We start from the raw sequence: 12,914 nt of genomic DNA, 5'->3' as shown, positions 1-12,914 counted from the left end.
GTGCCCATGTGCTCGCGTGTCGATGTTTGGATAGATTTGGAATAGAAAATTTATAAAGTGCAGTAGGACTAAGATTTCAACGTGTACCGCGCTATTCGCGTTGGTTGCGTCCAAAGCAACTAAAGCGATAGCAACGACAAAGGCAATCAACCAGGATGTCGAACCGAAACTTTTTTGATTCGGTTTATGTTAGGGTTGACATCTTCCGCTTCGGTTCAGGTTCAGCTCCAAAGGGGGAAAAAATGACCGCATCTCCACGTGGTGAATGATTTGATTGGGGCGAAGCTCTGGTGATGCTGATGATACTGATTTTATTGTTCATAAGTAGTCCTGATGGTGCTGATTTTTTTTTATTGCTCATAGGTAGTGCTGAGTTCCGGGTTGCGTTTCAACTTCATTATCACAGCGTTATGGTCGGTGAAATGCAGAGAGCCAGCGGTTCCTCTAGCGCATCAGCTTGGATCCGCTAGAAGCCGTAAACACATCACCACCGCTTAAGTCAACGGTCCATGTGGTTATATACGCAGTTGAGCATTTGACCGCAGCGCCCTCTCGTCTATAAACGTTGAGCCAATGCATGCAAAGTTTAACACGATTATATACGCATTTGACCGCAGCGCCCTCTCCTGTATAGACGTTGAGCGGCTACCTGCAACGTTTCATTCATGACAGAAACCCCAGCTCTTGAGTTACTACCACATCTCAGAGCCCCCTACTCGTCCCGCAGTCGTGGCCGAGTGGTTAAGGCTATGGACTAGAAATTTATTCGGGTCTCCCCGCGCGGGTTCGAATCCTGTCGACTGCGCAAACATTTTTTTCTTTTTATGTGAGCACGGACGCCGGACGGACGGACGGACGGACGGACGGACGGACGGACGGGCAAGGCTAGACCCTAAGGAGCTTCGCCCCTAATAACGGTTCAAACCGGTTTAAACCGGTTCATACCGGTCCATATAACTGTTCAAGAAAGGTGAAAATTTAACCTTGAAGAGGATTACTACAATATAAAATGAGCGCTCATTTATTGATTCTGTGTACTCCATCTGACTAGTGAAATGATCTTCAAAACTTCAAAACGTGACATAGGACTGGGTACAAATCTTTTATTCACCAAAGACAAAATAAAAATATCTGCTACAGGAATGGACGAGTGTCTCTCCAAAACTGTTGCATGAACACGCCATATTAATTTTACTGATGGGTACACTTTGCCCTGGTTGCGTGAAACGACCGGAGGAAAAGGACATAATCTAGTATGCCCGGGCTCAGTAGCGTTCGTTGGCATAATAGGATGTATTTTGACCCCAAGAAGAACATTTCCACGCTCACTTGCGTGTCCGGCACTGCTAGAACGACGAGTGGAAGTGATTATAATTTGGGACGCCGGGACTTTTCCTTTTCCCAAAATTCCAAGGCATTGCTACGCTTCCTAATTCGGGGAACCTTTTCTGAGCCGTCTAGTAGGGTCTGAGTTTCCCCAAAGATCGAAGAATGGGCGCTAAATGCTTTCAGGAAGTTGTTTCTATTTCCACGAGGAAGCTGCGAAGTCGTAATCAGGGCAAGTGGAACTCCCCGTTGTGCACGCTTCTTGAGGTTACTGTGGCTTGTCATCTTCTTCATGCGCGCGAAGCTTCCTCCATGCCAGTAGCAGATGCTGCTTTGCTCTGTATGTACCTCTCCTCGCTTGCTAGCGTGACATGGTATCGAGAATCCTAAAATAGAGCCGCCCAGAATATGTCGCTTTCGAGCAACGCGTTCTCTCGCCTTTTCATGGCAGCGGCCAGCTGATTTGCGACCGGAGTGTCAATTTTTGACGTCTCAATTCGACACGAGAGCCATGCTCACTAGAAGTCCCCCAAAGTTAGTTGCTCCCTTTGAAGCTACACTGTTGCTCCCTAGGCTGGCCCCAGGGAGACAACTACGTTGCTTATCGATTGTCGGTCTTCTTGAGTAAGGCGGTGTTCATCATCGGTCTGCGATATGCTAATCACAGAACTCTCTCAGCTCCAGCAATCGTCCCCTCATGGCCCGGGTGGTCATCCACCTCGTAACGCAATCCAGGATGGGATTCTTCAGATTGAGCTTCCGAAGTATAGACAGCACGGTCTGCGAACTCATTTTTTTACAATTTTTCGGGCCTTCTGTACGATGTCGATAGTGGTTGTAGACATGAGAGCGTCATGTACAGCGAGCTGCAGCGTGTTCCCAGAGGAAAAGACATACACACCCTATTCAAGTATGTACCAACTAGCTTAAGTAAAACCTGTAGTGTACCCAGCTCAACTTAATTTCCGAAGAAGAGGTCCCTCATCTGAAAAAGTAAAAGCTCACTCTAATTCTTTGAAGTAGGGGGCACCATCTCAGGCCCACTGTACGCATGCACGTCTTCCTCTTCTGACTCGGAATGGACGGATCTTACTACGACCGAACCAGTAGATTATTCTGCTAAGAGAATAGCTGTTTTCAGCAATTTGGCTCCGTTGCCTGTCGTTATACTGTAGGCCTGCTCTGGGGCGCGTCGTACATTGAAAGTACTTGAAAAAAAATTGTCATTTAAAGGGATCATGAAACGATTTTCCTACTTCTTCCTCCTTAGCTTTAATCCTCAACTCAAATGCGAATTGTGAAATCACGTCGTCGTGGCATTCTTCGGCACCGGTGCGATGACTCCGAGCTTCCACCGCGCTTTTTATGCACACCATAGAACTTGTCATTCCCCATTGACGATAAGTTCCGTCAGGGCACTCATTGGCCACGAACGCGAATCTAAATGTTCGTCGACGGATTGATTGTTGACGAGCGCGTACGTCAGAATGACGTAGTTCTCGTGTCCAATGCGTGAGCTGGGCTCAGCTGACGTCAGGTTGGCACCGCTGACGCGCTTTGGGAACCGCGGATGTACCATAGTGAAAAGGCGGAGTGCTTTCGAAGGAAAGAAGGTACAAAATAGTCCGCTATATTTTCAAATGTTCGTACCGAAAAGCTGGCTTTTGACTTTCTACCCTCTTCCTTTTGGCCAACTAAACGATATGCGATTAGTAAAGTCCCATTTTAAAATGATTTAGCCCAGCGCTAAATTCGTTTCATGGCCCCTTTAAATGTTTCGCGGTCTGTCGCTCGAAAAAAAAATTTTTTTAATTGCCAACGTTTGCAGGTTTTTTTTTTTTTTTTTTTTTTTTTTTTTGCCATTTTCCACGTATTGGACGTTTACGCCGAGAACTGCGTGTTCCGGGCGCGTGGCGCGGTCGATTTTCAGTGACACTAACCGTGCCCTAGCGACTCTCTTCTGGCAATTTCTGCCTCTTCTAAAGGCCGGTTCAGACGTTGGCGTATGAGTGCGTTTGACTGCGTTGCGTCGAGAACCGAAAGCGAGTCACCGGCACATCTGTGCTTCGTAAGAAGTGTGAAATCCAAGCAAGGAATCATCTTGGCACGCGATAAAAGCAGCAGGGATGTCCTGGTTTCTCGCAGCCGCAACGCAGTTAAACGCAGCCAAACGGAACTGTCTGAACCAGGCTTAAGACCTTCTGCCGGGCGCTTTCGGCACTTACTGTGACGCGATTATTGAGGACCTTCAGCATGGGATAGGTATTTTTCAAAACCCGGAGACATCTTTTCCCCATCCTTTCTCCTTTTCCTGTCCCAACATTGTTGAATGAATGCGCTCTGTCTCTGCACGTTATCGTGCAGACATGAGCGCGACTGTCCGTTTGCACCTGTTGCTGCTTTGGTCGGCGTGGACTTATCTCCACATTCTTTCGTTCGCTGCGGCACTCCTGCAGTATCAGCAGCGTTGCCGTCAGATTCGGACGCCTTACACTCAAACGTTGCTCGTCAATTTCGGTGTAATCGCAAGTTCTATCAATGAATGGACGCTCATGCAAGATGAGACCATCTGAATTAAGTCTTTAGTCATAAAAAAGTTGTCCTTGAGCGTTGCGCGCGCTCCTATAAGCTGAAGCTTATACTAGGATGTGTATTTTCTTGTGTTTATAAGAAAAATCGGCAGGTGTTTTCTTGAATGGGCACATATTATAGGGAACAAAACAATCATTCCAGCATTATACCCGTGCCGCACGGGCAACTCGAATGCCATTTACAGCGAATGACATTTGAGCGGACGGCCAATCAGCGCGCGACACTCCGGGCGTGGCGCATTCCACGCGCGACAGATTGCGGGCTGATTCGCCGATCACACAAATGTCATTTGTTGTAAATGGCATTCGAGTTGCCCGTGCGGCATGGGTATTACTCAGATTTGCAACATGTACGTGCATTCCTCCAACAGGCGCTTCATCGGCAAACGAACGACGCAGGAAAGAATTGTGGATGAAGACCCGATCGAACGACTGGTGGAGCCGGATAGTTTTAACCCGGTTCACCGACAACATCTGGAAAAAGAAATTCCGAATGACTCGTGCATCCTTCAACGAGCTGGTGTCACTTGTATCACCTCTTATGTCTCCTAAGCCTTACTGTCTGAGAGCACACGTGCCCTCAAAAAAAAAAAAAAAGTGGCTATCGCTTTCCACAAAATGGCAAGCTGTTGCGAATACCGGGTCGTAGCAAATCAGTTCTGTGTAAGAGCACCGTGAAGAAACGCGTCTACATGTTCTGCCGTACCATCGTTAAGTATTACCTACATGAATACATACGACCGCCATCAACAGAAGAAGCAGAAAACATTTCACGAAACTTTGAAGCGAGGTGCCACCTTTTAGGTATTTTTGGAGCCATTGATGGCACTCATGTCCCAACCCTGGCGCCCAAGAAAGGATATCGAGATTTCGTCAACAGAAAGATTTGGACTTCCTTGAACGTTCAAGCTATAGACCTTTCCAGAAAAGGGCTGCTGGCCGGTTTCATTTTCAGTGTTCGTGCGTATCGCGCGTGATTTGCTCGCTTTCCGAAGCGTCGCACACGCGCGTGCTGAGCTGTGGAGATCGCACGCTGAGCTGTGGATTTGTAAACATTGGAAAGGTCTATAGTGGATGATCGTGGCCAGTAAGTTTCTGTAACCTACTGAGTGCTTACTCCATCGACCACTAAGCTGACAGGGCGGTTTAGAGTGCCTTCATACACACGATGTAGGCACCCTAGGGCGGTTGAAGCTACAGCTCACCGGAATGAAGCATGGTGCCAGGCGCCAAAACAACGGACACAATGAAGTAGACACACACACAGGCACCTGTGTGTGTGTCTTATCCCATGTTTGCGCTGTTTTTGCGCCGTACACCATGCTTCATAATGTTCACTAACTAGCCGAACCACAAGCCCTTCTACAACTCACCGGAAAAATGGACTGGCAAGCTTTTACCCAACCTCAATCTTTGCACATGAGCATGCAGAAAGGGTTCAATCATGTTGAACTGACACTTGACTGGCGCGAGCATGCCGCCTCCGGTTCCCCGAGCTATCGAGTGGGCGAATTGAACTTGTTTTGTTTCTAGACGCATGCCTGTTTTGAAGCAGCAGATGTCCAAAGTAACCGAGGAACAATAGAAACGACAAATATGGGTCACCCTTGCATGTTGGTTCTTTAGATGGGTTTCATGTGCAATGGCACAGCATCAGTCACGGTATTTGTAGTTTTTACATTTCGGAGCATCACATGTAATGTCCCTGGAAGTGCACTAGATACACCAGTTCTAAGGCTGCCCACGGTGTACCTTAAGAGCGAAGAACTTCTGCCAAGGGAGGAAAGAATACTTCGTGAACGTTCAATTCCATTCATGCTGCTCGGTGACCCTACCTATCCCCGACTGCCTGGGATTTTGAGTACTATGCCTGGTCAAGTGACCGAAGGAGGGACAGGGCAACAAACAACGGACAGACACAAACAGGGCAGTGGCGGACGGCGGGGTGTTGTATCACAGGGACGCCTGTTAATCCTCGTTCACGCCGCTTCGCGGCGACAGTCTACCGGCGGCAAATTACAAAGTGACACAGGCGAACTATTCGCCACTCCAACTGACTATAGATGGCACAACTCGTTTTCCAAAATGGCGGTTATAATGGGAGTCGGAGATGCCTTTTCAGTGTGCTGGCTTGACTGAGCGACAGAAATTGTTCCTGCTTATAGGATGAAGCTAGATGATTATGAGCGCAGGTCACCTCTTTATCCTGAAAGCTAAAACGGTGTTTAGCGTAGTATTTACGCCAGGAGGCACGTCTTTATTCTGGAAAGAAACCGAAACTAACCTCTATTTTGGGTTTAATTTCAAAGTATTGGTGTGAATATCGGATTCTTTCATAACTCAAGGTGTATCTCAGCGTTATGATTAAGCTAAAGAAGTTGTTGGCAGAAGCTTTATTTTGTGACACACGTGCCCGATCCAGGCACTTTAAAATAATTTGGAGTTCAGTGTTCCTTCAAAGACAGTTTTTTTTATAGACCTTAGAGGTAACATATAAAATTGTATTTGTTGAACAAATATGTGCTGATATACGTGTGTTCTCGCTCTTTTTTCTCGCCCAGATAATTGTCACGTGAAATAATGAACTGCGGGTTTTTAATGGATGTTTGGGTATTTAGATGATTCATTGCTTTAATTCCCAACACAAGAGAAACAAAATCAATCCAAATTGTACAAAATATCACCACGGGCGCCTAGTTTAGAATATGTTCGTAAAACGTATAAATAAAAGGTAAATGTTCTCACTACAAAAACCCAAAGACAGAATCCGAGTCAAACAATAGAAGTAGGAGGGTTTTTTTTTTAAGCAACGGGTGACGCATATGACTTTATGTTCCACACAGTGTTTGGCTGTTTCTTTATAAATATATCTCGATAAAGATGTCAAAATTTTACATATGCTAAAAATAAAACGAACTGAGGCCTTTCTGAAAAGTTGTTTATGGTTAGATGGCGTATATGTCTGACCGTAGCATTCATTATTGGTCCTACATTGTCGCTATTTGTATTATTAACAATAATAGAAGGAAGATATTTGAACGCGTAGTTTTTCAAGCTCTAAAATAATTTGTTGCTTGAGATCTAAATTCAAACGCGCGAAAAAGTATGGCAATTAAACGTGACCAGATTATCATCACTGCAGCATTGCACGATTTTAATTAACGAGTCATAAAATGTAAATACTTTAAAGTGAATGCAAACGTTCTAGCTAACCTGATCAATTCATGTAAAACTACATTAATTGTGGGCAACGCATATGGTGTTATCAAAGTCGCGACCTTTGACAATTGGGAATCCTTACAAAGTCGCCGGCAATACTTTCAAAACAAATGCCGCCCCCCTCCCCTTGGAAAGGCATGACATTGACAAGACAACGGCGCATAAGAATTTTTTTTTCTCTAAAAATTATTTTTTTTTTTTAAAGGGGGGGCATTTTTCCGGAGCATTTAGTCTCTTAATTCTTACGCGCCGTCGCCTTGCCAATTTTATGTCTTTCCAGTTCGAAGGACGCCTGCCCGCTTGCAGGCGTGCTCACTGCAGTAGTTTCGTTGGAGTTGGAAACCGGTGATACGGCAGTGAGTTTTAGTATTGCATATACGAATGAACGCAAGTGCTGTGTGTTTGCGTTAGCTCTGCGTGTTCCACACTGCGCGTGCGCGGAGCCCAAGATTGCGGTCTTCGATTGGCGCATTGCGATGACGCGCAAGCACAACGTGGAGCAGGCAACTCGAACGGAAATGCAGTTGTGTTTGCTTCTTTACGCAATACTAAAGCTCTCCAGTAAAGTACAATCCCACACCGGCTGCAACACTATGATGGGGCGGTGAAGAGTGTTATTTGCGTCAGGAAATGACATTTGGCGAACCCAGATCGCGGCCAGTTGCGCCGTGCCAGCTGAGCAGGAGAATCGGGGGACCCTCAACAGAGCGCTTCCCGTCTCCGCCACGGGAGGGCGACCCACGAGTTGGAGACGCGAATAGGTATTTGGCGATAAACTAAAGGCTCACGTTCCCGTGTGCTGACCGACGCGACCCGCCTCGTTCACGCCGCTTCGTGGCGACCCTCTGCTGCGGCACATCACAAGGCGACGCGATGACCGCAGCTAACGGTAAATATTTGGCTGACAAACCCCCAACGCCGCGTGGTTGAGCGCTAAAAGCACCGAAATCTCTCGAGGCGGCATCTCTATATCCGAGGCGGCATCTGTGTACGCGCGTAGCACTGGCGCGCGTTTTAACCAGCCAGTGCTTGCGCATATTCGTGACGGGCGTCAAAAAAGGCCTATCAAAAAGGCCTTGAATACGCCCCGTGTTTTACTCCGCGAGGAAGCAGCTCTAAGCGTCCCGGTCTGAAGGTCCCCTTTTCCCGAAGAGCTCGAAGCGTCCCGAATTATCTCCTCGTATGTTTACGTCGAAACTTGAGTCTCCCAAAAGCGGATAGAACGAAGCTTCCTGGAAACACCGGTTTTCGTGTGGAGGCATGCGGTTTAGAGAAACTCGTTTTAGCTAACGCCATTTTGCCGACCCCAGTTCTTCGATTCTTTTTATAGATAAACACAGTTTAAAGAGAATCGCGATGAGCCTCCTTTTAGCGAGATCGACCGCCGCGAAGCGGCGTGTACGAATGGGTCAGGTGAGTTAACAGCTTTGTAATGAGCCATTGCAAACTGCCGCCATGAAGCGGCGTTAATGCAGGGGAGTTTGGGGACCGATAACAACGGCGAATTCCTTGAAGACAGCCAGGGGAGCTTGTGAGTGGCGATCCGCATCCACGTGACGAGTACGCTCTAATTCCTTTGTCCAAGGACTCAAGCGGAGCCAAGTTCCCCCCGGCAAAAAAAATGTGCGAAAGCGGGCCAGGGTACGGCATACGCCGTCACTTTTGAAAACGCTTTATCTATAGTGAGAGGAGACACGCATTCTGGGGTCCTAATTAAGCTGGACAGTCGGGGACAATGTCGGCGAGATTTCTAACCGCCGCGATTAGCCAGCGTCGCGCTTGAACTTAGCTCCGGCAAATCGCCGAGGTCACAAATCTCCCCGACTTCATCGCCCACCGTCCAGCCTAGAGCCCCTGCTGTGTCCAGTTCTGACAGCCTTTTAGTGTGCATCGCAGTTCAATTTGCTTGTAGCGCCTAATTTCAGCGTGTCTGTCGTGGTCAGAGCTCCAAAGCCGCTGAATCCGCAGGACGAAGACCGAAAGCGGGGCGGCATCACCCTGTCTCGCTACCAGGAGCTCTTCGCCGAGTTCCTGGGCTGCCCGGACGTCTCAGGCCAGGGGATCTTCCTGTTCGGTCCGCTGCCGGACTACGCCTGAGCTCGCCTACCCAAGAGGAGCCGCCGGTCGCTGAGCCCAACAAGCTCCTTGGCGCACGTCGGGATCCCAGTCTAGGGTCGAAAGACTCAACATTTCTGCGTAGAGTTGTACCAAGTCGGTTCGATGATTTCCTTACCGTGTTGCGCACCCAAAAGCTCCAACTTGCTTTTTTTTAATTATTAGGAGGTTGTATTATCAACGATTACAAACAATTAGAAAAGCCCCCTGAAAAAAAAAATGGTCCCTTCGGGGAAACATTTTCGGCGGCGTCGATGTACAGATTATGACTGTAAAGGGATAATTAGCTACTTGATTACCTAAACTTCAAGAGCTCACTGTTCAGACTTTTGTCTTCGGCGGCGCCTTTCGCGCAATAATGAAATAAATGTTGTTCGAATTCAGGCAACTAACTTTTGATCCGCGCTATATTCTAGTAAATTAAGAACCACAAGGGGGCCATGATGCAGGCACAAAAACAAAAGGTCGACGGAGGCCCCACCTGGAAGTGACGTCGTTCTTCACCGCGGGCCTGGAAAGAAAACCATCGCAAGCTCATCCAATGCGCAGTTTCAGCGAATAAAGGGGGCGCTGCGGAACTCAAATATGGTGGTCAAGAGGGTGATCGGTTCGCCTCGTGGGCCTCAAACTTAATCGGAATCGACGTGTTCTGGGACAGATAATACTGTACGATCAACTTCAGCATTTCCTTCGGCCGTGATTTATTATGTTTTTGTTTAAGATGAACAGGAAGATAGTTGAACATTTGAAAAAAACATTGTAGCTGCGGGCCACGCAACACAAGAGGTCACCCACCGCTGACTGGTCGCCCAAGGTTAGCATAAAAAAATTGAGCGCCGCAACTCCTTTGATACGCCGCTATTCAGCAGTACGTCACTAGACGAGGCGCCTCTGCGTTAAACACGATTTATGTTATGTCACGATTTGTGTGGCAAGTGTTGATCGCCAAGGAAGCAGTACAGTACGGTTGCTCCTTGGGCAAGGACCGAAAACCTTCGGAAACAACGGCAAGCAGGATAAGATCAATTTCAGTTTCGTGAACGTCATTCAAAACGTTAATTTCTTTTCGGGCATATTACAATGCGATGGACCAAATCGCTTCATTGTCACCTTGCAAGAACGAATCGCTCGACGGCTATCATTCGCGGGGCTGGTGGCAGAGGCACGAGTCCGCGGCGGATTATTTGGGTTTCTCCTTTCTCTTCCTTTATTGTCAGTAAACGTCGTTGTAAGTAGCGCTCTTTTCTGCCCTCTCCTTCTTCTCTCTACCTTGTGCGCTAAATACCTCAACATATGAGCTACGAATCATTCGAGAATATTTTGCGCAGTACCCCAAACGTTATGCGCACTACGCCCGTCCAAATATTGCCCTCATGTGCAAGCCTTGTACATTGGCCCAAAAATAACGAGGAAACAATCCCTGAAATATAACACGGTTTACCGTCGAACAGCACAATTTCGAGTAGGTAGGTGGTTATTTATGCTATGCTCGGGAATGGAGCAAACTCAAGATGCAGCAGTGAACGAGGTCGTCCACAAAAGCCGTGATTATCTCGAGTCAGAAGGTCAATCAAAAGACCATACGCGGAATGCGACAGTGTCGACAAAGAGAGAGCGCACATAGATAGCACTTGTGCACTTTTAAGTGTACCTAATGCACGTAGTGCACTTGCATTGGTTATATTCAAAGCCACGTTTAACCCGCCTTTGCTCTCAGAATTAATCTTCAGAATTTACGAGGGAGCACTTGTTTACCATCCGTCGACTGTGACAACTTTTGTTTAGGGCAAGTGCATTCTCGGCAAGCGGAGCACCGACGATGACACCATCGACGGCCACTTCCACGTCCGAAGACAGCTCCGTGAGAATCATCTAGCCACCGAACACACACAGACCGCGAACAAGATGCTTTCGAGGTAGGAGCAGAGCTTCTTGTAGGGAGAAGCCCACTGGGCCGAACGATCACCGCCGAACGGCGGATCCGGTGACGAGCGGACGCAGGCCGTGCTTTCCTTGACGCGTTGTTGCCGCGTTGCACATTTAGTTGCACATCACCATTGCCCGTTTATCGTCCTATCGCCGTGAGTTGTGGCGGTGTTTTTGAGCCTCCCCTACTTGCGACCCTCCACAGCAAAACAATCACCCTCTTTTCGTTTTTGAGGTTGGCCGCCAGGGTGAAGACACCCTTGCTGGAACTTGCGGATAGACCCGTAGCTCTCAAGATTGGAGCAGCTTCCCTCGCGAGCAAAAACTGTATTTTTGGGTCACGCTTCCGTTGTGGGTCGCGTTGCGCCCTTTCCAACGCCCCGTTAGAGTTCATAGGCAGGCGCCGAGTGACACTCAAGGCTCTGTTATACACCGTGTCGAGCGTAGCAAACGCGGCGTAGCGTAGCGTTCAAAGATGCTGATTGGTCGCAGGTATCGAGTTCCTGCTCGCCGGCCAATGAAAGGGGCGAGTTCTGCGCTATACGCTGTGTTCGCTGTGCTCAGTGTTAGAGTATAACAGAGCCTCGACAGACGTTAGTTTACGCTCGTGGATCTTGCACAATGAGACGCTGGGACGCCGCTAGAAATTTAAATGGTCGCGTCTCGCGGACGCTTCCGGAGGCCCCTCTCTCGTGTCTCGGTTCCCCCTGGCTTAAAGAAACAGGCCAATGCCGGAAGAAATGGGTTTTCCTACACAATCTATTCCGAAAATCCCGGCTGAATGGATTCCTGAAATTCTTTATCGAGAAATAAAAGCTTATATATGCTTCCCTCAAAACAATTTAGGCGGAATCATACAGCAATTGGACGACACAAACTATTTTCGGTGTGCTGACAGCCCTGGCACAAAAGTTCAACTTTGTTTCAACTGTCGCTTCTTTGTGCAAACATATGCCTTGGAAGAAGGTAGGCTCGTTTAAATCTACTGACATTATTTGTTTTTTTTAAGAAAAAGCATACGCTGTGGGTAAGGACGCACAATTACATATTATATTTGGTGGCACAAGCTCACGAGAACGTTAAATGTGATCGAAAAGCGCCGTTAACGCGGGTTATAAAATTACTCTCGAATGTTAGCTATTCGTTTAATCTAGCATTGATAAACCCGTCCTTGTTTTGAGTTTTCGTTCATAAGTGTTATGACCGAATGTTATTCACAAAACTTACAGCCTTCCGTTTCTTTTCTTTTTTAGGGGGCGTAGAGATAGTGAGCCACACATTTTCTGACGGCACGCGAGGAGTGGCAGGCTGAGGCCACTTAGGCATCAAGCCTCCTTGCACAACCGCAAATCGATAGAACTTGAAGCTATAAGGTTTAAAAGCGCAAACAGACGATAGGAAATAACACAAACGTTCGAGTTATTTCCTCTCGTCGTTATTTCCCCGTTCTTTGTGCTGCATCCTATTGCCCCTGTCTGTCTACACTTTTAAACCTTATACCTACCATGAACCAACTAGCCCAAACCAAAGTTTTAATGGGAACTTGAAGCAACTGGACGCGCTGAATACTTCGATCAGATAGTCGCCCCTAAAACCTGCAACTATTCTTCCGAAAAGTCATGCGGCATATCTGGCCCACTGCTGCGGCACAAAAAAAGAGTTGGGCTTTCAGTCATGTCAATAACATTATGTACGTGACTTGTCGAAAGAAGGATGGATCCTCAATTTTATGTTAAT

General features: G+C 47.5%; 1 protein-coding gene across 4 annotated transcripts in view; it reads left to right on the top strand.

The window, feature by feature from the left end:
* The window catches only part of LOC8041177 (sarcoplasmic calcium-binding protein 1), a 308,124-nt gene extending 298,874 nt beyond the window's left edge, over positions 1-9,250 (top strand). For all 4 annotated transcript variants that reach the window (XM_040500478.2, XM_029993048.4, XM_029993046.4 and 1 more), the window contains one exon: positions 9,105-9,250. In XM_040500478.2, coding sequence (XP_040356412.2) covers positions 9,105-9,233 — 129 coding nt within the window. In that variant the 3' untranslated portion in view covers positions 9,234-9,250. The remainder of the gene's footprint in view (positions 1-9,104) is intronic.
* Positions 9,251-12,914: the final 3,664 nt, after the last annotated feature.

This window comes from Ixodes scapularis, unplaced genomic scaffold, assembly GCF_016920785.2.
Source record: "Ixodes scapularis isolate PalLabHiFi unplaced genomic scaffold, ASM1692078v2 PGA_scaffold2__306_contigs__length_199485367, whole genome shotgun sequence".
Taxonomy (NCBI): domain Eukaryota; kingdom Metazoa; phylum Arthropoda; class Arachnida; order Ixodida; family Ixodidae; genus Ixodes; species Ixodes scapularis.
The sequence above is the reverse complement of the archived record's forward strand: the minus strand, read 5'-3'. Positions and strand labels throughout refer to the sequence as shown.